At 42.2% G+C, this 23,098-nt stretch overlaps 1 protein-coding gene across 4 annotated transcripts in view; it reads left to right on the plus strand.

Annotated features, from left to right (window-relative positions):
• Positions 1-492: 492 nt before the first annotated feature.
• Positions 493-23,098, plus strand: part of arap1 (ArfGAP with RhoGAP domain, ankyrin repeat and PH domain 1) — a 49,379-nt gene continuing 26,773 nt past the window's right edge. For 2 of the 4 annotated variants that reach the window (XM_075473619.1, XM_075473620.1), the window contains exons 1-10: positions 493-625; positions 8,279-9,397; positions 17,242-17,402; positions 19,051-19,139; positions 19,240-19,322; positions 20,907-21,059; positions 21,928-21,997; positions 22,165-22,285; positions 22,390-22,574; positions 22,821-22,927. In XM_075473619.1, coding sequence (XP_075329734.1) covers positions 8,361-9,397; positions 17,242-17,402; positions 19,051-19,139; positions 19,240-19,322; positions 20,907-21,059; positions 21,928-21,997; positions 22,165-22,285; positions 22,390-22,574; positions 22,821-22,927 — 2,006 coding nt within the window. In that variant the 5' untranslated portion in view covers positions 493-625; positions 8,279-8,360. Of the gene's footprint in view, positions 626-8,278; positions 9,398-10,259; positions 10,830-16,974; positions 17,038-17,241; positions 17,403-19,050; positions 19,140-19,239; positions 19,323-20,906; positions 21,060-21,927; positions 21,998-22,164; positions 22,286-22,389; positions 22,575-22,820; positions 22,928-23,098 lie in introns of those variants that run through there. The other 2 variants (XM_075473621.1, XM_075473622.1) reach the window with 2 other exon arrangements.

Genomic DNA, 23,098 nt, shown 5'->3' on the forward strand with positions numbered 1-23,098 from the left:
TGACGTAACCCTTGACAATGTATAATCTCCTAACACCTTTTTAAACCCTCAAATGTCATGTTCTACTGATATTTTGAAACATTATTACATGGTTTCAACTGGATTTAATTTATAACTACAACTCTAAATCACAGGTAGGTATGTTTACTCGTTTTTTCTTCTTGGAATAACTTATTCTTCATCACCCTGTGAGTTTCAGTTCCTGTGAGTTACAACTGTGATCTTGTTTAAAAGCGTGTGCGCGTCTGCGCGAGACCACACCGGGCTGACCAGTCTTTCTCGGTGGTCACATGACGGGCTTAACGGAAGTTTTGCATTTTCATCGTTTTCCGTCAAGCTCGTAATATCTAGGAAGCTGCGAGCCTTGAAAATAAAACACGGCGGAGCTGAAGGAGAACGCATGCATTTATTCTGAAAAGATTTCCCCAGCGCCAACTCGCTTCTTGTCTGTTCGGCTTCACTCTTGGATGGCAAAGAGCGTGTGTTGGTGCTCGAGCGGCACTTCATTCGTGAGAAAAATGTTACGCGCTATCCGGTGCTGCTGCTGTCACGTTCCCTGAGTTCACGTCGAGGATAAAGCGTCAGGACATTTCAGCGAGTCGGACACTTGTTTAGACTTGAGAAGGTAAGTTAAAATGAGACGGATTTCTAACTTTTTTACCCTCCCGGTGAGGAACTTTCCCCGAGCAGCTGATACGAACAGCCCTAAAGTGAAGTGAGGCGGTTCGGTTCCAGCTCGGGATTACATTCAGGCACTGACCGTTAGTTTGACCCGCAGCGCTGAACATACGACATTTTTTAGAGGAGGTTTCAGCAGGTCTAGTTCTGCTTTTAGCTGCCTGATAATTAAAGAAAATTATTTAATGACACTCGATTTGAGTTGATGGTAACTTGTCGTTGGCTGTTTTTTTTCTTCTCAGTTCCCACATGCCGCTCTATTCTTTCTCTGGTAAAAGCGGACTGCCTGTGACTGGGCTGTTTATCCCCAGTGGAATTCATTCTTTTTAATCTGGTTGCATGCATGTTTTGATTAAGTATATCAAGTAAGCATCTGATCAAGTTTAAGTAAGCTTAGAGATGGAGCGATTAGTCCCCGGCTGTTTATGTTGCGAGCAGGTGGATTTATTACAGCGAGTCTGGCATTATTAAGACCAAATGGCAGCTTTATTGTCTCCTGTGTGACACAAATACCGCAAAAACCACTCTGAGTGTGTAGTTGAACGTGTCTTTCTCAGTCTATTTCTGCTTTTTTTTTTGTGCACAAGGGAAAAAGCCACCGAGTTTTTCTGGTTCTCGCATTGCAGATAATGAGGCTCGATCAAGAAGCGTAACTAATTTACTGACAATTAAGTGAACCATGCACGACAGATGCACGTTGGGTTCAGACAGACTAAGAGGTACAGATGGGAGGGATGGGAGGTACCTTTTCAGTGAGGATGTAAGCTCTAAATTATTTATTGGTCACCATGTTGCTGCCAATCGGTTTGCCAGTGCCCTTTCTCCCTCTTATTTCCACCACTTTACTGTCGCCTGTTCTCTATTCTCTATTCTCTCAGTGGCTTGTCTCATGCAATCACATGATTTCTTGCTTCTGAATCGCTCCATAATGAGGTAAGAGGAGGAACATCAGCGTTCCTGAGAGCGTTTTTAGCTATCTAAGAGCAAAATTACTCGGGTGAAAAAAAACAAGGCCAGCTGTGTAAGAAGTGATATGGGGCACCTGTAGAAAAAAAAAATGCTGTTATTAGCCAAGGCTGTTAATTCTGCTTCAAGGTTGTATATTTTCACACGGGAAAGAAATGCCCCAGTTGAGGATAAGATCTCGTGCATCTTGTGAGAAGAAAATTCTCCCCCAGAGAGGAATACAAGTTTCAGTAAAGACAAAGTTTTATTTGTTTTTGTTTTCTATGACCTGACCCCCCCCCCAAAAAAAACAAACAAAAAACAGATGGCCGACTGACGACGTTGTTGTGAAGTGTTTTGGTTAATTGCGATAAGCGAGTTGTGGTATGTTGCCAATGTAAGTATTACTTGTGTAAAAGTTAGCGATAAGAGCGCATGCACAAGGTTGCTCACTAGAGGACATTGTTCAGATGCATTGCTGTACTGGCAGAACTGAGTCACTATTCAGTTCTGATTGAAAGTGGGCTGAAAGCAGCAGTGTGTCTAGTGGTGGGTGTATGAGTCATGTCCCTTGTGTGGGTGTGTGTGTGTGTGTGTGTGTGTGTGTGTGTGCGTGCCTGTGTTTTCTAGCTGTCCTTTTTTAAAGACAGCATCTTGTTGGAAATCTGAATTGAAACTCTCTGTGTCCAAACTGCGCAGTAAGGCCAACGTGAAGCTGTTGAACATTGTGGAGAATTTCTGGCTTACACTCTTGAAGGGTGTATAAACACGACTCAAAATTATTGGTCATTTTCTCGACACAGGGGCCAAAATACACCACCAGCATCTTTTTCTGTATGCTACCTCCGCACCGGCGTTGGCTGGGCACATGCTGTTGCTCGGCAAGCCACTGCCACGTGAGATTTTACATTTTTACATCCCATTTCTAGAATCAAATCTTGCTTGTACGTCTTTGCTTTGCTCCTGTACCTGCGAGTTATACCCAGACATCCACTTCAGTCAGATTCAGTAGCCCTCATAACTCTATAGTCTCGCTTGTGTGAATGTTTCCCAACACAGAATCCATGACAAACTTGTTTGACAAACTTGTTTGTTTGCATTCTCTGTATCTCAGATTCATTAAATTGTGTAGAGAAATGTTTTCTTTTCTTTCTTGTTGAAGTTCAGTTCAATAATCTGGGAATGTCACATAGAAGGTTTCCACTGTTTTGCATTACGATGGGGTTTTATTACAGAGTATAGGAATTCTTCACATTCTTAGTTGAATGTTGTGTCTACAGCATGGTGGCACATGATCCTAAAATACTTCCCTTGACGTGACCCTTATGGGAAATTGATTAAAGGACACTGCAGCAATATTTTTGGGTCTTTCCCACTATCGCACAATAGTGGTGGTGATGTGTTTTGGTAAAGGAAAATGATGGGGTTTTTTTATCTCTTCTTCGCTGTATCTTTCTGCGCTCTTTTTACATTGATGGGTGTGTCGAGATGAGATGATTGCAAAAGGAGAAGTTAACTCCAAAGACACCAAACCGATAATTTGAGCAATCGTAGCCTGAGACATAGAGGAAGTGCTTGCTTGAGTTCATGTCCACATATCAGTGCTGAGTACATAATTGATTTGGGATTGATGATATTTGATGGCCACTCATGGTTGGAGTATATGGAAGAGAAGCTTTTAGCTACTAGAGGGAGGACAATGAGGAGGAAGAGGAGAGGAGCAACAAACTAAAATGTTCTCAAGCTGTCCCAGGTCTGTTATGTCTTGAAACAGTATTTCTGTAGAAAATTGGTCTTTAGTCAAAGAGTCCATCTTCTTTTTGTCTGGCAACCATGAGACTGTCAAAATGATAACTGCCAGTGCCAACACGGTGGTCTGCGAGGCTGAGTGTGCCATGGCCGAATTGTCAATATTCACTGAACGCCAAAGACTGGTTTATGGTTTCTGTGTCCATTTGTGTGCATGACACACACAAGTGGTATAAATTTTGGCTCTGATTATGGGCATAATAGGTTCAACATTTACAACCTGACAGCAAGGCAGCATGCACCACTGTCTTTGTAATAAACACCTTACTTGGCGTGACATGAGGAAATTGGCGTTGTTATTGATTACACTGTTGTTTGTGCAACTCAAAGTCCAAATTGTCTTGCCGTCACACTGGTGCCCGTTTTGACTTGCGGCGTATTTTTCTGCCATCTGAGAAGTTGGTGAACTGTCTGACTCAGTCTCACTGTTGTGGTGGTCGGAGCTGCGTTTGTAGGCAAAGGGAGTGAAAATGCAGCTTGCATCTTGGGTCATAAAAGACCACCTAAAACATATAGAAATGTAGTTCACGTCAAAGATTCTGCAGAGAAATTCTGACATTGGCAGATGTACAGTATCGGACACATCTTTCTCTAAACCGTGATAAACGCATCGGCCTCAAAAATCCTTTATCGGTCGAGCTGTAGATACCATAATGAATACATACAACAGTAATGAGAGTCTACTACAATAGAATTGAGATAAACCCATATGAAATGGAGATAGCATCCAACACTCTGTCTTTATAAGAAGTGTAAGTTAAAAAAAAATGAAAAGAGAAGTTTCTAAGAGAAAGATGAAACAAACTCACCGCACTGATGGATTCAGAGACTGCTAACAACACTGTGATGTACAGACTCGCATTATATATTTTTCACACCTTTTTGAACTGCCGTGCTTTTGCTGTTTCAACAAAAACAACACGCAGTCGTGGGGGTCATGTGTTTTGAGAGTCAGTAATGCGCCCAGTCGATGCAGAGGTCACTTTCACTACTTCGGTGGTGAAAACACTGAAACGGAAAACAAATGGGAAGAAAAATGGAACGTGCCGCTTCTATCTTTGTGTGCGTTCAATCAAAATAGGATATGAGATCTCACTCACTCCATAGCTTTCACACAAAGTATCACTAGGTTAGCACTTCTTTTAGCGTGTGAGCGGACCTGAACAGTGGGGCCCCCGCAGTGCTTTTCCTGCCTTCTTGTCAGTCTCGTCCCCTTGCCCAGGCAACAGAATGTCCCATTGTGAAGGCAGCACAGAGACCCTGTTATTGGCAGCTTTCTGAGTGGGAGGGAGAGAGCACAGAGAAAGTTGGACAGAGGTGGGAGAGAGTGAAGAGACGCAGGGAAATAAAATGGGCTCAAAAAATAGAGAGACTATAGCTCAGGGAAAATAAAGTTGGCAGCTTCTGAACCTCCTTATTGACTGTAAAGTGTTTTCTGAATGTACTTATCATATTAGATAAGTTCTGGTTATAATTCCATGTTGATTTAAGAAGTTCATGGAGCATGTTGACATTTAACACACTTCATTTAACATGAAGCTATAAAAAAAAACAAAGTCTAATACCTTCCAAAAGCTCTTCATCCATTAGACAGGTTGGACAGCAGCTTGGTCCGGTTTCCCTCAGTTACTGCTGGCAAAGTAATGGCTTTTATGACTGAGATGTGTACCGTAGAATTGTTCATTTACATGTTGGATTAGTTGGTAGAAAGTTTAACTTCAGAGGCTCCACAATTGCACAATAACTCTGCACCAAAACACTTCCAGTGAACAATATTCAGTTATTTAACAATTCAGACTTTTGTTTTGATTCCTTTTTGAAGGCAATATGTCTTTTTGGGTACTGTGCTGCTACTTTTCTTCTAGAATTATAAGAATTTAGAAGTAACTGAAGTTGTTGAGCATGGCTCGATCTCTTCACTTTTGTTACAGACTCATAATTCGTTTTAATGTAACAAAAAAGTGATCTGCAGCAGGCATATAGCAAGAGCTAAAGAGGCGTTGTTGTTTCTGTCCTGTTTTCTCATCTATAGTAGCGCTGAAACACTTTGTGTTGTTCCTCATCAACACCCACACAACGCTCACAAGATTTACACTGAATAAGGGCTTCTCTGTAATGAAGTGCTAAGGTGACAACTTGTGGTTGGTCAAAGATGCTGAGGCAAGACATTTTTAGACTATGCATGAGCCTTTTAGTTTATGAGCAACACACCAATCAGACTGTAATTCATTACATGTAGCATCTCTGAGTTCCTCAATTCATAATGGGAACTGCGTTCGATCAGAGAGAGAAGAGAGCAAAGTTGACGCTGTCCCTGTAGCTTGTGGTGTCTGCCTTATTAGAGAAAACATTTGACAGGAAATGAAATGCGCTCATTTCAACATGCTCACACACTGGAACACACTGGTTTTTCGCAGACTGGATAATGTGGGTTGCCGTGTCTTCAGTCAACCTCGGCAACCCTCACTTCCAGTCACTAAGTCAGGTTCATGTGATCTGTTTTCAGACATTTTTGTCATCTACCACCGGCCAGTAAGCTAATGTGTAGGTATCACACAGATTCTCTTCAAAATGTGCTGATGTTAAACATCGGCCTGTACAACTAAGCATAATATTTGAAATCTAAACTTGAAAGTGAAACTATAAGATGTCTAATAAATGCATCACGCTCATGGAAATAAGGCTGGACATTCAGCCCTTTGATTCATTGTTTAATCTTTCTAAAAAAACATGTCTTGGCACATGTAACTTGTATGTTTTCTGATGACTGTCACTTTAGGGTGGGGGTGCAATTAAAGGTTTTTAGAAATGTTCTGGTTCTAGTGAAGTGGAGTTTTTCTCAGACTTTGCATTGATTTTTTTTTTTTTAAATATGAAGGAAACGGCAAACAAATGTTTTAATTCCCACATAAGATATGAGCTGAAGAGAAACGGTGTTTGTGGTTGTGCCTGAGAAACCAGACATGTCCCCTGTGGTTGAATGTATGTGGCGTGTAGATCTCTGAATATTGACAAAGATAACAGGAAATGGCCTTTAGTTGTCTCATCTATAGTTAAAAAGTTAGTTGAAATGATTTGCGCAGGCCTTTTTTTGGGGGACATTGGTCCTTGCACCAGAGGAATTCTTGTTGAGTCATTGCAAATAGTTGCACGGGTTTCGGAGCTGGCACCGCTTGTTTACTAATTAAGGCTTGTTATTCTGACCGATCTGCATCTTAAAGCTCGTGGGACAGTTTGAGCTGTGTCGTGGCGTCCATCATTAATATGCCAAGACTTGGTGCATGAAAAGACTGAAAACCAGTGTGAATAGTGTGTTAAGAGACTGCTGAGAGTTCTAAAGGCCAGGCTCTGTGGGAAGAATTTTCTTATGCTGCATTGAAGTGTTGGTTAGAGAGGTGTAAGAGGGAACGAGTGCGTCTGTTAGAACATTATTTGTATGCCAGTGCTTGTGTGAGTTAGACTTCTTCCTGTAGTGGTCTGTTGTGATTGGTACACACTACTGACTGTTTGTTGGCGTCTCAATAGCACTCCTTAGAGTTTTACAAAGAAAAGACATGTTGTCTCGTTCGTCATTTTTTTTATAAACGATAACACATTATAAAAGTACTGTGTTTTCATATGTTTCAGGATGGATCTAAGGTCCAAATGTAGAACAGAATATAGAAAAGGAATAAAGACAGTACTGTGTGCTGTACGAGTCTAATGGCAATCGAAGAGCTGTTAAAAATGACACTTTGTTGAGGCTTTAACACCACTTCCTCTTTTACCAAAGTGGAAGACTTCCACCATGTCTGTTGATCACTTAGGCTATGTACACACGTAGCCGGGTATTTTTAAAACCGAATGTTTCCCCCCCTCCGTTTATAAAATAATCTGTATCCACATTACCTCGTTTTCGAAAAAAACACCTTCCACACATAACCGAACATCTGCGTTTTCACCTGTCTTGACAACCCAAATGCATTTGCTGTTTAGCGCAATCTGCCCTTGTCAGCTAAATAATAAAGTGTGCACGCAACTTTTTTGAGCACACTGACAGGTGATCGCATGACAGTGGACTGCCCCTCGATATGAGGACGTAATAATTCCGACAGCGAGAGGACTGAGGACCGGGACATGCGAAATTGTCACGCCATTCCTCTGGGAGTACGACTTGGGCGTGTAAAATCAAGGCAGTAAACAGCGCCTGCACAATAATAACCACCACAGTTCTCAAGGCATCCATGCTTCTTCAGTAAACAAAGGTCGCACTTTAGACTTTAAAGCAGATTTGTTGTTGTTTTGGCGCATATTGTGACGTTCGAAAACGCAAAACTCCGGTTATCTCTGTCTACACGCAGCTGCATAAACGGAGTTTTCAAAAATCTTCACTTTGCCCGGAGTTTTTAAAAACATTCGTTTACGATGCGTTTTTATGCGTTTTCATGTGGATGACAGGTCCAAACGTAGAAAAATAAATTCGTTTTAGCAGATACCCGGCTACGTGTGGATGGGGCCTTACAGCTTTGACAAAGCTGTTCACACCCAAAATAAAATGACTCTCTTTTCGATGTACGAATTTCAGTTTTGCTTATGAATAATACCGATTTGTCTTTTCCCAAACTGGCATTTATTAACACAGGTTTGCTGTTATCATGCCTCCCAATGCAGGATTATCAGAAAGGGTAGAGTGTAAGAAATGTTATTCCATAAAACAGACTTATGTGATGCACAATAATCCAATTTTAGACGACAAGTTCAGGAATATAGGAAAACGTAGCCCTTCTAACAAAGAACCCTTTCATTCTGCCAGTTTGTCATTCTTTTTTGTTGTATCTGACATTTTCATGCTTTGTCTTGTCCACAGCTTTGTCTTGGGTCATGATCTGACGTGGTGAGGTCTCCGTTTTCCCTGTGGAAGAGGATTCATGGCATGTTGACCCTCACACATGCTGCAAACACACACGTATTCGACCATGTCTCAGTCTGACTCCAGTGCAAAGGTGTGGGACTGGTTATGCGTGCTTCGTTTGGAGCAGTATGCAGAGGCATTTCAGAGCGCCGGGTTTGCAACGCTACCAGAGTGTCGGAACCTCACGCCAGATGAGCTGGAGCGGATGGGCATCAACCTGCCAGGTCACCAAAGACGCATCCTGGCTAGCCTGAACAAAGCCCTTTCCCACCTCGCACAGTCTGACAAATCGGAGCAGGCAGGCACTGCTCAAGGTGTTCAAAGAGAGAGACCGGTGCCCATCCCATTGGAGGGCAAACTGGAAAGGGAGAACAGTGATGGAGAGACAAGGAATCCTATTCCGAGTGAAAGAGGCAAACCAATGCCCAAAGAGAGACAAGTGTTCAGAATGCAAGAGAATAGCAGCGAAGGAGGAGAGACGAAGCCTGTTCCTGAAAGAAGACAAACAACATTTGAAGGAGGAAGAGAGGAAGAGAGGAACGGAGGAATAGCTGAGAGGATGAAGCCTGTCCCAAAAGAGAGGACTAAGTTTCGCTCTAGTGCTCCAGCTGACTGCGACACGAGCTCCGTCGTGTCTCCAGCTTCAGATGCCTCTTTACCACCTGTGCCCCCACGAAGCACCCTCAACTGCCCTCCACAACGTTTCACACCCTCTTTGTGCTCCTTGCCACCATCTCAAACCGCTGGCTCCCCGAAATCAGACAGCCATGCTGCCATACCCCCAGCTGTGCGGTCCCCAGGTTCCACCCCCAGCTGCTCCCCCGTTCCCACAGAAGCACCTCTCCACTCTCCCAACATTCAGTCAACCCAAACTAGGCCTCAGACATTAGCCATTCCACCACCTGCCCAACGCTTGAGTAGTAACGGCGGTAGAAAAGCTTTAGCTGGCTCCCCCGCGACGTCTCCCATCGACGGCGAAAACACTCCGCCTCTTCCTCCAAAAGCAGGAGCAGGGTGCAAAGGCCCCCCACCGATCCCACAGCGCTTTCCTGCACAGTGTCCAAGAAACCACAGGTGAGCCTGTTTTTAAGTGGCCATTCTTATTACTGCACCTCCCTCATTCTACAGTACTTTCTTTTACAACGCCCATGTTTTTAAAGAACGCATTGCCAGTACTTAGTGTATGTCAGATGCAAGATTTTGCTTTTGGACCTTGTGAAATGTAAAGAGCAATTTGAATATGTCACAAATTCCCTTGTCCTGTTTTGAGGACCCCATACCACCCTATCTATCTGTATATCTGCTGGTCAAGTTGTAGTATCCTCGAGGAAAATATGAAACAAAATAATCTGGGATGACTTTATTATGGTCAGTCCATCAGTCCACCTTATTTTGAAGGAGCCCTATACATCGGGCTATTTCAAGAGTAAGTTCCTTTGATTATATTAGCTTGAGAAAATGACAAAAATAATGTAAATGACACTCAGATGTGCTTTTATCTTTTGGTGGATTTAAGCGAGAGGTGGTCCTCATGAGTACTCGGTGGTCTGCACTGCCATCTATTGCCTAAACCGGAAAGTTACATCTTTTAACTTTTGTTCAGTGTGAGTTGAGACACTTACAGTCTTTCTGGGCAATTTTTAACACTTCCTGAAAGTAAAATTAGATACTTCCTTAAAGCGAAGGGCTAAAGGATATAGACTTAGTGAGTGAGCCAAAAGCTCAGCAGTTTGTTGAGTACAGAGATAAGTGAACAAGATTTGATGAGAGTACACATTATTTTATAATGGATTCTTTTTCCATTTCATTAGACCCCCCCCCCCCCCCCCCCCCTCATGTTGTTCCTCATGATCCTTGTTTTTTTCTTCTTCTAATTTCCTTTGCGCACATTGAGGCATTTGCAATGTTGTGGATCCGTAAAAAGCACACAGAGGCTACACATCTCAACCGCAGACCACCATTCTTCAGCTAAGTTTGACGGCATTGTTTGTGTAATGCCTCTGGATTGCGCACTAGATTAGAAGCTCTCTCTTCTTGGTGGTTGTTTTCTGTTTCGTCGCCAGCAGGCGAAATCTTGACCTTGCTGCGGGCTGTGGAGCGGTTCTATTATGACTCACACACATGTCCGTGTTTTAAAGGGAAACTAGCTTTAGAAAGAGTGAGGAAGTCACAGTGGAGAACAATATTTAGCGGATGAAAACTCTCCTTCTCATTAGCCCCTCATTAACCCAGGAGAGAGAGGGAGAGAGAGAGATGGGATGGAATTTAATGGCTAAAGGGATTTCTGAGCAGGAACTACCCTCAGACTAGTTTTGTGGTCTTTGTGAGAATACATTCACTTGCTCTCTTGCTACTTTCTTGCTTCCTTGTCAGCCTGCCAGGTTGCCTCCTCCCATCTGCAGGCTGTTCAGTCATTTCCTCCTGATTTTTGATGTGTCTATCTTTCTGTGTGTGCTTGAGATTTTATCATCATGGAAGAGGACTCCTTGTTAACACGCTGTGACAGGTAACATTTACACAAATCCTATCTATACATCTTTGCGTCTGTACCGTTAGGTATGCACTTTCTCACCTCTTCTCGCCCTCTTCACACCGCTGTGTTGTTGTACCCTAAACAAAAAAAAACCCTTTCCCTCCTGTTGTGTTGTGTTGTTGCTGGGCTGCACCAGTGAGCTGTTGGCGATGGCTCTGTTGTCTTCAGGTGACTAACGAGGAGAATAAGGAGATTAAAGCTAACCCCTTTCCTTGATTACCAGTGGGGGAGACCTGGTATCCTTTCTTGTCTTGTTCTGGGACTGTACATGCTTAGGGTAATGATAACGGTATTTAGTTGGTTACAGGTGGACCTATATAGAGCACAAAACAAACGGATGGAATTTAGGCAAAATATTAGTATATCAATAAATATTCTTGGTACATTTAGCTGGTTTTAGCCGTACTGTGTTCTTTAATCATAAATGCTCTACTTGTGCCATTTATTATGTCCTATGAGCGTTTCTTTTTCTCGATTTAAAAGTGGTGAATTATATTCATAGCCCATGTACAAATGAGTATATTAGCTTGTGGCTGGTCCAGTGTATCAGTATACTACAGTTAGCTTGTAGTTAATATCAAAGATTGCAAAACCCTACGTAAAAAACACACTGTGTGGCTGAACATGCTTCTCAGTTGTCTGCACCACATCGCTTTAGTTATTGTGTGGTGAATTGTTCTGACTTACACACAAGTGTGGGCGGAGAAAGGAACAGTCATTGTTTTCTCAGCTCACAGTCATCATAAGTTAGAGACCAAGTTAAATATAGCGAACAGCTTGCGACCCCCCCCCCCCCCTCCCCATGCACCACCAGTACTCTTCCTCTGAGAAAAAAGGGGGAACTATGTCAACTGTGCAGTTTCCCGTCATTGTCATTTTTGTTTGTAACGTACACTAAATAGAACACCTTTTGTAAGTACAGTGCAAAGTTTAGTTCCATACATTTTGATCTGGTGCTGGACACCAGCTGCATGAAAAAGTATTGTATTCTTTGACCACAGGAACTGCCTCCTCTGAGTTTCATACCTTTTTAGGTTGTGATTCTGAGAACTGTGTGCTTCGGTTTGACACCTAATACAGACACAGTGTTACTACTCCGAAGGATCACACACTATATTTAATTCACACCATGTCTGTGTGTTAGTTCAGCCCATAGAACGCTTGCTTTGCTGCTGTGACCCACTGTGAAGCATTTGACACGAGAGTAGAATTTTCTTTTTTTGACTCTGCCTGGTGCGGATGATCCTCCGTGAACTACTGAACTGAACATTCGATTGGAAACTTCAAGATGTGTCCTGCGAGGTGTGACTTTGATTGCAAGTGTTACGAGAGGCAAAATTCACAGAGGAAGGGAGGATCAAAGAGGAACTTTGGCAATACTGGATGGACAAAAACGAGACTCGTGTTCTCACCCATGATGGGAATAGGCTGTTAAACGTCTGAATGAATAGATTTCACAATTTTGGGTTTTATAACTAAGCTGTGAGAGATATTGATGAAATCGAAACAATCTGGGACACAAGGAAGAACAGTTATTCATACAAAAGCAGCAAATGTATTGTGTGGGTGTTTCACGAATCCAGGCCTGGGTGAGTCCTTATTAAAAAATGCTTATACATACAGTTTCTCATAGTTTACGGACTTACAAGCGTAATGTTTATGTCAGTGTGACTGTGAATTGATGATGGAAGGGACATGTGGTTTTAATCATCTTTGTTAGAAACCTCTAATACTTTGAAAGGAGAGGATACCGTCGCACAAGCCCTACCTACAAATGCCCCTGTGTCTAAAACTGCCACTGTGTGGGCATTACACAAATGTGTTGCGCGGTGATGGAGGCCAGACGGATTCTCATTGCAGCCCTGTGAAGGACCGGGAACCTGTCCAGGGCGTACACCACCTCTCACCATGAGGCAGCAGGGGCCAGGCTCCACTTCCACTCTGAATTGGTTTAAAGAGATAATCCGGAGTAAAATGCACTTTAGATCAATTTACGGGATGTTGGGAGTACATACGTTGAGTTGACATCAAAATCATGTCATTCGGATGTGTTTTGAGAATTTCGATTTGACCGTTTTTAGCCAAAAGTCGTTAGCGTGGAGGTGAAGGGGGCAAATCATGTCACCGCTACAAAACGCTATTTTTATACCTCTTCTACAGCTCCAAACAACATAACACTTACGTGGTAGTGAGTAGAGGGTCCCTAAAGCCAAACCGAAGTGTCCCGAGGTCTTCATGTGGTCGGATAGAGAGTCCAGAATGAATTTAATCAAGCCAACCTTTCCGGAAATGTGTCTGCTGCAGCTGCCGCTACAGACCGTGGTGAAGTTGGTTTGATATTGGTTTGAAAAAAAAGACACCTTATTTCCTTATTGTGAATATCTGTCGAATATCCTATATCAAACCAACTTCACCACGGTCTGTAGCGGCAGCTGCAGCAGACACATTTCCGGAAAGGTACTGGCTTGATTAAATTCATTCTGGACTCTATATCCGACCACATGAAGACCTCGGGACACTTTGGTTTGGCTTTAGGGACCCTCTACTCACTACCACGTAAGTGTTATGTTGTTTGGAGCTGTAGAAGAGGTATAAAAATAGCGTTTTGTAGCGGCAAAACGATATGCCCCTCCAGGCTAACGATTTTTGGCTAAAAACGGTCAAATCGAAATTCTCAAAACGCATCCGAATGACATGATTTTGATGTCAACTCAACGTATGTACTCCCAACATCCCGTAAATTGATCTAAAGTGCATTTTACTCCGGATTATCCCTTTAAGCGGCTATAGAAAATGGATGGATGAATCTTTCAGGCAGCTCAGTTTTCAGAGCAGTGTCCCCTGTGGAAGAGAGTAACTACCTTCAGTGTGGACTTTTGCCTTTGTCACACTTTGGACCTTTTACACGCAGAAAGGACTAAACAATTTGCTTATTTGCCTGAGTGAATGAGCAAAAGTAAATGTTGATCTGCAATTTTCCCGATATCAGGCCTATTGACCCTCGAGATGCTTAGTTATGTGGGAGGGCTGAGCCGTGTATTGATCTTTATAAATATATAAACTGGTACTTTGTAGTATGAAAGCAGACAATATAATCCAATGCTGTCTGTGCTCCTGTGATGCTGCCTGTGTCTATGAAACGCTATTTATTTTTTCTAATTCTGTGTTCAAAAGAGGCGGTCAACCCTTAAATATCCAGCGGAGTGTGTACGCATTTGAATGGGAATGATTGGGACTGACCAGACCCCTGGGACAAAGAGGTGGACCGGGAGAGGAATGTCTACCAGTGGCGACATCACAGTGATGCGCCTTACAAATTCACCATAAATGTCCGCCTAATAACTACGTTTGAATTCAGTCCACACAAGTCTGCTCGGTACGTCACTTGTCTGGACTTTGATGAGTAGCTGTTGTGACTGGATGCATTTAGGCCAGTTTGAGTATAGAAAATGCAAAGTTGACGTCAAGCATCAGTTTATATGGACGGCATTCTGTGTTCACGCTCGCTCTGAGCCTGTCTTTTGTATGTACAGACCCTGAATTCTAACTTCAGGGCAGTGTTTCGACGCTAAAAGTGTAGGAGCATTCTCTAAAGTCATGTATCTGTCCATTTTTAGTTCTCATAACCAAATGTTAAACGTATATATTCAAAGCAAGTACATTTCTAATGGCTTAAGAATATTAAAACACATCTTTATTATCATTATAGGGACATGTGAAATCCACTTCACATACCTTCATATGATAAATGCATCCCTGAATCAGTTTGGAAGTATTATAATTTGTTTACTTTAATGAATTAACCAAAAAGACAAAGGTTGGATTTAGTGAGAGATCACATTTCAGCACAACATATATATCCTGCGTTCAGGGCTCGTTTTAAATACTACTGCTTATGACCATCTTCTCCTCTTTTTTTTTTTTTGTCTCTTCTTTCCTTCACTTTCCTGCCTGTTTTTTAGCTAAATAAGATCTAAAAAAAATCTAATCTAAAATCTAAACAGGCAACTGTGGTCTTAAACGTCCCAGCATACAACACGGCGTGACATTTCTTCACATTCATGTTTCGTACTGGACTATGTGCTAATTTTTTTTTTAAGCTTTTTTAAAAAAAAAAACAAACAAAAAAACAATTTTGCTGCTCACATGGAACCATTAGCCTATAAATTTACACAAAATAGTTTCCTTTGAATGCACGATTTTTGATGATAACTGCTGTGGAATGAAACATGTTAAACGAACACCGATTAAAGGCCCCCATAACATTTATAGTAGTCCTGGCTTCTGCCTGTTTGATAATTGATTACCCAACACTGCTCCCTTGTTGGAATTCAGCACACTAATGTGGGATCTACAGTATTTGTCGTGTGGCAGAATGCTGGGATACTTACAATACTAGAGGAGAATGTATTAAATAAGTATGAAACAGATAGGAGTGTTTATTGCCGAGCCTACTTGCACTAAAAACAAATATCACAACTTGACCTTTTGACATTCTTCCTTTTAGCCTACGCACTTTTGCTGTTCTGCTCTATACAAATGGTTCTGCTATGACTCAGATTCCCCCCCGAGGTGAAGTACGGTGAAGACCTGATCAGTTAACGGCTGCCAGATATGTTTATGTACATGTATTTAAATGGGCTACTTTTGCTTTGTGAAATGTGGCATTGGATCCCTTTTCCCAGCATGACGAAAATATTTTTTTTCGTCTCAGCAAACCTAACTGAATAGTTATGTCTACTGTAAAAATGTGACGTTAAAGGTAATTCATGAGGAACTATGGCAAAACTTTTCTGGTCTAAAACACGGCAAAAATCTAACGGGCCACACGATGAATCGGGTGATAACGGATGATTACAAATACTGATTCCACTCAATTTTGTAATATCCTGATTTTTCTTGTGTCACCTACTAATCCTGTTGTTGGAAGTACTTAAAATGTGTTCTGTAAAAGTTTAAACAAAATGGTTGAAATTAGTCGTCGTCTTGCAAGACAAGATATCTGTCACAGACGTGAAAAAGTGTCTCCTGGTTTGCATATTTGATGTGAAGAATCTCTGATCAGCTTCTCCGGAATGGCAAACTGACTTTCCATCTCAAGGTTCCTAAACTCTGACTTGAGATACAGCCTCTTCCCGTGTAACATTTTAATACTCCAGGCGATTCTGCTGGCTACTTCAGCTCGCTGAGATGTCCCTGCCATGTCTGAATGAGAATTGCTGCCATTTTCTTCTGTTAGTAATTCCACTTATTGCTATCATCTACGACTCTTGCTGAGCTGCACTTGCTTGTAGACGGGGCTCTGTGCAACGTCACTGCAGAGGTGCGCAGAAGCAGCACTCGCCCCAGCTCGCCCTCTCGTTATGTTATAAATACAAAACTCTGATCCCCTTTAGTAGTTCCGTGTAGTTTCTCTCATAACTACACAGAGATATTCTTGTAAGGATTCGCTTGCATGCACACGCATTTAGAAATGTTTACGCACAAATCAGTGGTTGTAATTTGACCGTCATACTGGAGAGTGTTGGAGAAGTCTGTAGGTGATGCTGTGGATCCTAGCAGCTTAGAGTCGTTTGACCTTTCCTGTGTCTAGGTGCACTTTTTACGGATGGCATGATTGTCTTCTTGGTAAGGGAGGAAGTTGTTCTGGTAGAACTTGGAGGCAATGGTTCTCGCAGACGTTTGGTGAGCACCGCCTGTTCAGATTATTGCAGATTATTATTATTATAATTATTATTTCATAGAAATGTACCACAAAGAGAGCTGAGATTGACCCAGTTGGAAGAATGTGATCTATTTTTCTCTGAGTGTCACAACTCAGCCCCAATAGCAGAAAGTGGTGGCCAAGGTTGTATGAGTTGGACATGATTTATTAATTTGCACATTTATTTATTTATTTTTTCTCATATTTGAAGATGGCAATAACAACAGTGATGGCATTAATGGAGGCAGTTACCATTCTTGATACCGTGAGAATCTGCGGTCATGCTATGTTGTGCAACCAGTTTGTCAGGACATCCTCAATGTCCCCATCTTAGATGTGTTGTATTTGTTTACCTTAGATCTACAGGTATGTTGCATTTAGATCATACCTTGTGACTTCAGCAAGTTTGGACTTATTGCTTAAACTACAAGTAGAAAAAGACAGACAGTCGGTCTAGATGAAAGCAGAGGGACGCAGGTTTGTTACCGGGAACAGTTCTTGTACAGCTGAGTAAGGCTTTGTCTTTAGAAGAACAGTCGGCGTGTCTTCTTTAGGGGAGTACTGTGGGAGTTGTAGCTGCCAACCAGACTTTTATATATGATTACTTTCTCTATGATTACTTTCTACCATGATGTCTGAGGACTCATCTGTTTCTCTCTTCTGTACATTCTTATCCCACAGCCCACCTCTCACCAAGACAGGAGCTGATGAGGAGCAGAAAGACCACTCTCCACAAATCCCACCTCGCACCAAGACGCCCCAAACACAAGAAAACAACCAACAGTCCACTCAGCCTGACACACGGCCGGCTTTGCCTGCGAGGAGGATCACCCAGCCTCCCCGTGAGTACAGTAGGACGCATTAATTGCCAAAAGCCAGCCGAACTAATTTTGATGTAGCCTCCACGCGAAAGGGACGTTTCCATTTTCATTTTGAACGCTAAAGCCTGGTTTATATGCGGTAACGCAAGACGCAACGCAAGCCCTTGCGCAGTTGCAAGCCCCCCCTTGCGTGCTTGCGTGTGTCACCTCAATTTTCTAAACTTCACGCAAGACGCAAGACGCAAGACGCAAGACGCAAGACGCGAGCAGAGCTATAGATTAGCCACTCTGGACGCGAGCACAAGCCACTATCTACATCACATCGCCACGCAGCACCCGCAAGCGCCGGCAAAGCTAAATGAAGCATAAACGTCTCGAGCCATTAACACAAGCGCAAGACGCAAGCGCAAGGGCAGTTAAAAGAAGTATAACTCAGCCTTTAGAGTTTGAATTAAAGAAATTAAACCATTCAGTTAACTCTCCAGCCCGTTTCTAATTCAAAGTGGGTTTGATGTCTCAGATCTGTGCTTTAATGTCATGGATGTGGGAACTGGTAAACAAGAGTTTTCTGAATAACGTCAGAGGTCTCATTTTGAAACAGAATTTAAATCTCGAGTTCTCTGTTTCTCAGTTTCTCAAGCGTCTGTGCAGTGACTTTTGTGTGTTTTCTTTTTATCTATTTAAATGATGTTATTTCTTTTCTGAGTGCCGTCAGTTTTGGGCAAACTTTTTCTGTCCCCTCCCCTGCTCCCTTGTCCCGCTCTTTTGTCATAGGTTGTGTTCGTTCCCACGTTGAAACTAACTCATAAGTTACAGCAGACCACGTGAAGTTAATGTTTTACTGTTGGCTAATAGGGGTTTTTCTGACGAATGCATGGCTTCAGCCAAATGATTCAGATGAGCTTGGTTTCAAAACTGTGTTCCATGGCTTCGGTGTGGGAGCATTTTTTATTTGAGCTTAAGGAAGGGAAAGTCAAGGAAAGCCTATTATTCTAATTCTAATTAAGTGAAACTGGATTAGCCTCTCCTGTACTGGAGATAATAAACAGCCTTTTTCTACGCAAAAAAATAAAATAATGATGATGTATTTCAATTGATATTGTTTAATCTAATCCACTTGACAGAGGGTGTAGGATTTGTCTTAACATTTGCCAACATTTACTGTAAATGAGAGGCACAACTTCCACACATGCATGTAACTTATTATGCCCAGCAGTACTCTCAAACTCACTAAAGTGAGTCATTGATTTCTAGTCCAGCAGGTATTTCTGCATTTCCAAGAAGGGCTTCCACTATAACAACACGGAGAGAGAGTATGTGTTAAAGTTCAATGTGGCCTTCGAGTGGATTCATCTGAGTGGTTTTGATGACTTGTCATGAAAGTTTAAGGTCTGTAAGGCTACTAGTTAGTGGAATTAGTATTTTTGTTATTCCAAACAGTAAGCAAAGAGTCTCTTACTACGCTAATGCGTGGCATCATGGTTAACTGAAAATGCCTCACTGTGGACTCAAATCTGAATCCCAATTTCTATCATTTGCTTCTGTTTCACTTCTGAGATTTTTTTTGTGTGTGTAAAGAGAATACGTTTTCTTTAGATGATATGTCACTGGGGTGCATGCAAGTGTTTCCTGCGAAGACTAACAGAAACTCTACATCTCCTCTCCTCAGGCCTGGATTCGGTTGACGATAATTCCGATGACTACGAGGATCCAGACTTGTCATACCCCAGTGTCCAACAAAGAAACGTGGCGGACAGGGTGAGGAGATGTACAGCTTGCAGGACTATTTTCTTCCTTTATCGTCTCCCTTCTTTTTCTTCACAGGTGCGTTGTGATTAACCTTTGTGTCCTCCATCAGGATATGACCCTGCAGGTGCCCAGTCGATCAAAGGAGCGCTACGGTTCTCTCTGTAGTGATGATGAGTTGTTGGATGATGACGAGTGAGTCATGCAACAAAACGCAAACAATGCACTGGAATACATACAGTACAAGTCAAAAGTTTGGCCAGTCCTACCCATTTATTAAGAATTGATACACATTCATTTTGATGGTGTGTTTTTTATTTATTTTAGCTTAAAGTGCAACTTGCATGTTAGCAACCTCCCGTGGCTTAAAGTAGAGGGGGAAATAAATTTAAAAAAAACCCAAAAAAACCAATGTTTGCATATGTTTATTCATTACAATTAGAGCTATTTTAGTATTAGAGTTTTGTACAGTTTAAGAAAACCCAGCAGGTATGTCGCATGAGGAGCAACAGCCAAGTTGGGACAAGTTTAATGGTGAGAAATATGGATCCACGCAGGAGTTTGAGCACTAAAGAGATGACGAATATAAATGCAGAATGATATGACAGAAAGCATTTGTATAATTACGAGCCTTAAAGATGCTAACGAGACGAGGAAAAGACAAAGATTGATAAAAAGTATCGTTCGTCAGAGAGAATTTGTAGCTTGAGATGGACAGCTGGAGAACTGAGCCAGCGTGCTGGTGAGTTGATGCCATTTGCTAACTTGGCAGGTTGCCTGTGTGTTTTATTGACTCCGCTGATATGCCCTTGAGCTAGTAAGGGAAGTGGTAGCAGAGGCGAAATTGTTCTTCCTTGTGCATGCTTACACATAACAAGGCTAAAGTCCTCACTGCAGCTGGCCCCGGTTCGACTCCCGCACCGAGCGGCCCTGTGCTGCGTGTCTTTCCCCTCTCTCTGCCCCCTGCTTCCTGTCTCTCTCCAACTGTCCTAACATTAACGGCTTAAAAAGCCCCAAAAAATACTTAAATAAAAAAAAAATAATAAAATTAAAAAAAAACGAGGCGGCATCGCTGAACTTGTCACTCTCACCAAAGGTGATACCATCACTCAGCTGATTCCACAAGGCTGGCTTGATGTGAGTCAGCACGCAGCAAAGCGGGGCTGAGCTTCCTCTTTTTGACATGTCTGAATTATGAGGAGGAACAGCGGCAGGTCACTATCTGTCTTCGCCTATAACGTGCAACCGATGTGTGAAAGAGTCTTTGGGTGCCATGCAGCTCAACTCGATAAGCCGGTGCCCCACGTACAGAGGCTGTACTTCCTCTATGCCGCCGCCCCAAGTTCGGGTCGTCCTGACCTGAGGCACTTTGATGCGTGTCTTCCCTCACTCTCCCTGCCCCCTTTCCTGTCCACCTCCTTTCAAATAAAGGCAACTGGCATCCCAAAACATTGGAAGAAAAAAGAGCCTATCTTGAACTTTTGAGTTTTGTGAAGTACTGTGAATGTTAAATGAGACAGCTTTAGTGGTTGATTGAATTTCTTTGCACATGATGTTGCTCTTTAAGGATTCTGAAAAAAAAAACGCCATCAGCTTTAATCAAGATTCTGAAACTGTTCCTGGCTTTTAGTTTGGATTAATATCTTCTAAATGTTTATTCTGACTTGAATGTGAAATTTAGTTTTTACCCTTTTTAGATGTTTTTTAAATGATTTGAGAAGGTTTGTTATTAAACCCATCAGTGTTTGTGATTCTTGACATGTTTCTATGCATCCATAGTAATACCCTTTGGAATGATCAGGGCTTCAGCAGCCCGAAAGGCAGCTTCTACCTACCACTCAGTGGCAGACTTAGTGCACCCGTCAAAGAAGACAGCTCTCAGCTCTCTGCTGTTATCAAGATGGGCTGGCTCGACAAGAATCCACCTCAGGGGTAAGAATAACAGTACATTGAGGCTAACATGCATCCTGGGTGATTCAATTACAAGTGGACAGCGCTATTTAAGTGTGTTCACAACTGGCATTACAGTGCGTTCTTTACTGCATCCTGAGTGTATATGTAGAGCCGTATATGCTACTAAGCTTTGTAGCTTACATCAGACAGAGCTGTCAACTGGGCAGGAAACGGGACCTCAGCAGGTCAACTGATGTTTCTGTAAAGGCACAAATCTATTCAGTAACTCTGATATGCTTCAGATTAGCTCGGGTCCCATTTATTGTGTAATTCTTTTTGCAATCATTTCAATGAGCTCAGTTATGTAAAAGAGAGAAGGAGTATAAAATACAGTTTTAAGGCCGAGTGCTTTTTCCAGAAAGAGAAAAAAATCCAAGCAGCAACTCTGCTGCTGATGTGGAGTCATGTCAGGTAATTAGGCTTAGTGGTCCCAGAATGCTTCCCTGGGATGGATGGCGTTCAGGATATCGTAAGAGTGAGTGAGGACGAAAGGCTCCCAGACCACCTCTAAATGTGGCCTGAGTGATTGAATCTGAAATTGAGTCCCGAGTGTGTTCATACCAGTACTTAAAGCTGTCCACTCATGATTGGATCACCCAGGGCACATGTTAGCACCAGGTCTGAATAGCCTCAAACATACACAAGTTGAGGTTCTGCTAGAATCTGAGATTTATTGATTTATAGGCTTAACATGGAGCATGATATCTTCAATTCATAATGACCATAATAATAAAACAACAAATGTTATGCCAAATGTACAGTTTAGTACTTCTAGTTGTACAATAAGTGTTTTGTAAAGAGTATTTAAGGCTTTGTGAATGACTGTCATTTGTGTTCTTTTAAACAGGGCTCTTTATTACCAGAGACGATGGGTTAAACTGGATGTTGACTATCTGAGATATTTTGACAATGACAAGGTAAAGACACATGCACAGCAGCAACTCCCAGTCATTCAGTTCAAACACATGCACACGTCATGTGCATGTGTTACATGGTGTCATACAGCCAAACAGACTACAGACTGAATGTTAGATGTGGTTCCACTATATTTAATACAGAATTGTTGGTGTGTGGTACGTTGTAGGAGGTTTACTCTAAGGGGATCATCTCGACAGCGTTCATCACTAATGTGGCCAGTGTGGGGGAGCTGAAGTTTGAAGTTGTCACAAACAACCGAACTTTCATCTTCAGGGCTGAGAGCGAAGGTGCGTCTGTTTTGTCCGGTCACCTGTTCATGTCCTAACACGCATACAGAACAATGTGTCTTACAGTTTGTGATACACGGCCCGTGTTTGCTCATCTGTTGCAGCTGAGAAAAAGGAGTGGGTGACTGCACTGCTGGACTGCACCAGGGGGCGCCATCGACCTAGCACCATAAACCCTGGTTCACCATTGACCCCGGACTATCAAGGCTATCTGGAGCTCCGAGGATTACGCTCCAAACTGTATACCGTTGTTGCCTCAGATAAAGTCTTCCTTTACAAAAATCTGGATGTAAGAACACTCAGAGACAAGTAATGTGCGGAAAGCTCATGCTAGAAATAAAATGTGTGTTTTACCCTCTTTATTTTACAAAATACTATACAGATGGAATCTGAACATTAATGACCAGCTGTATTATCCCTTCCTTAAACACATCAATGACAACTGCTTTCAGAAAAAAGAAAAAAACAAACACTAAAAGGCATTAAAATTTGTAAAGAGCTAGAATTCTAAAAATTCTTTTTGCTTTTCTTCTAGGACTATCGACTTGGTGTGGGCATAACATCCATTGAGATGAATGTAGGAAATGTTAAAGACTCTGATCGCCGCAGTTTTGATCTCACCACCCCGTACCGCATATTCAGGTAGTGTATGAGAATCGAAAACGAAACACCCACGGACAGTTTCTCTTGTGTGCGTTGTAAAGATATCTCCAACAGGCCTCTGGTGCACACACTGACTGGCTATTACACGTCTTCTTTTGAGTTTTACTGTGTAACATTTAGTGCTTTTGATTGGCGAAAAGGTCACGTCGT

Source organism: Odontesthes bonariensis, chromosome 9 (genome assembly GCF_027942865.1).
Source record: "Odontesthes bonariensis isolate fOdoBon6 chromosome 9, fOdoBon6.hap1, whole genome shotgun sequence".
Classification (NCBI taxonomy): domain Eukaryota; kingdom Metazoa; phylum Chordata; class Actinopteri; order Atheriniformes; family Atherinopsidae; genus Odontesthes; species Odontesthes bonariensis.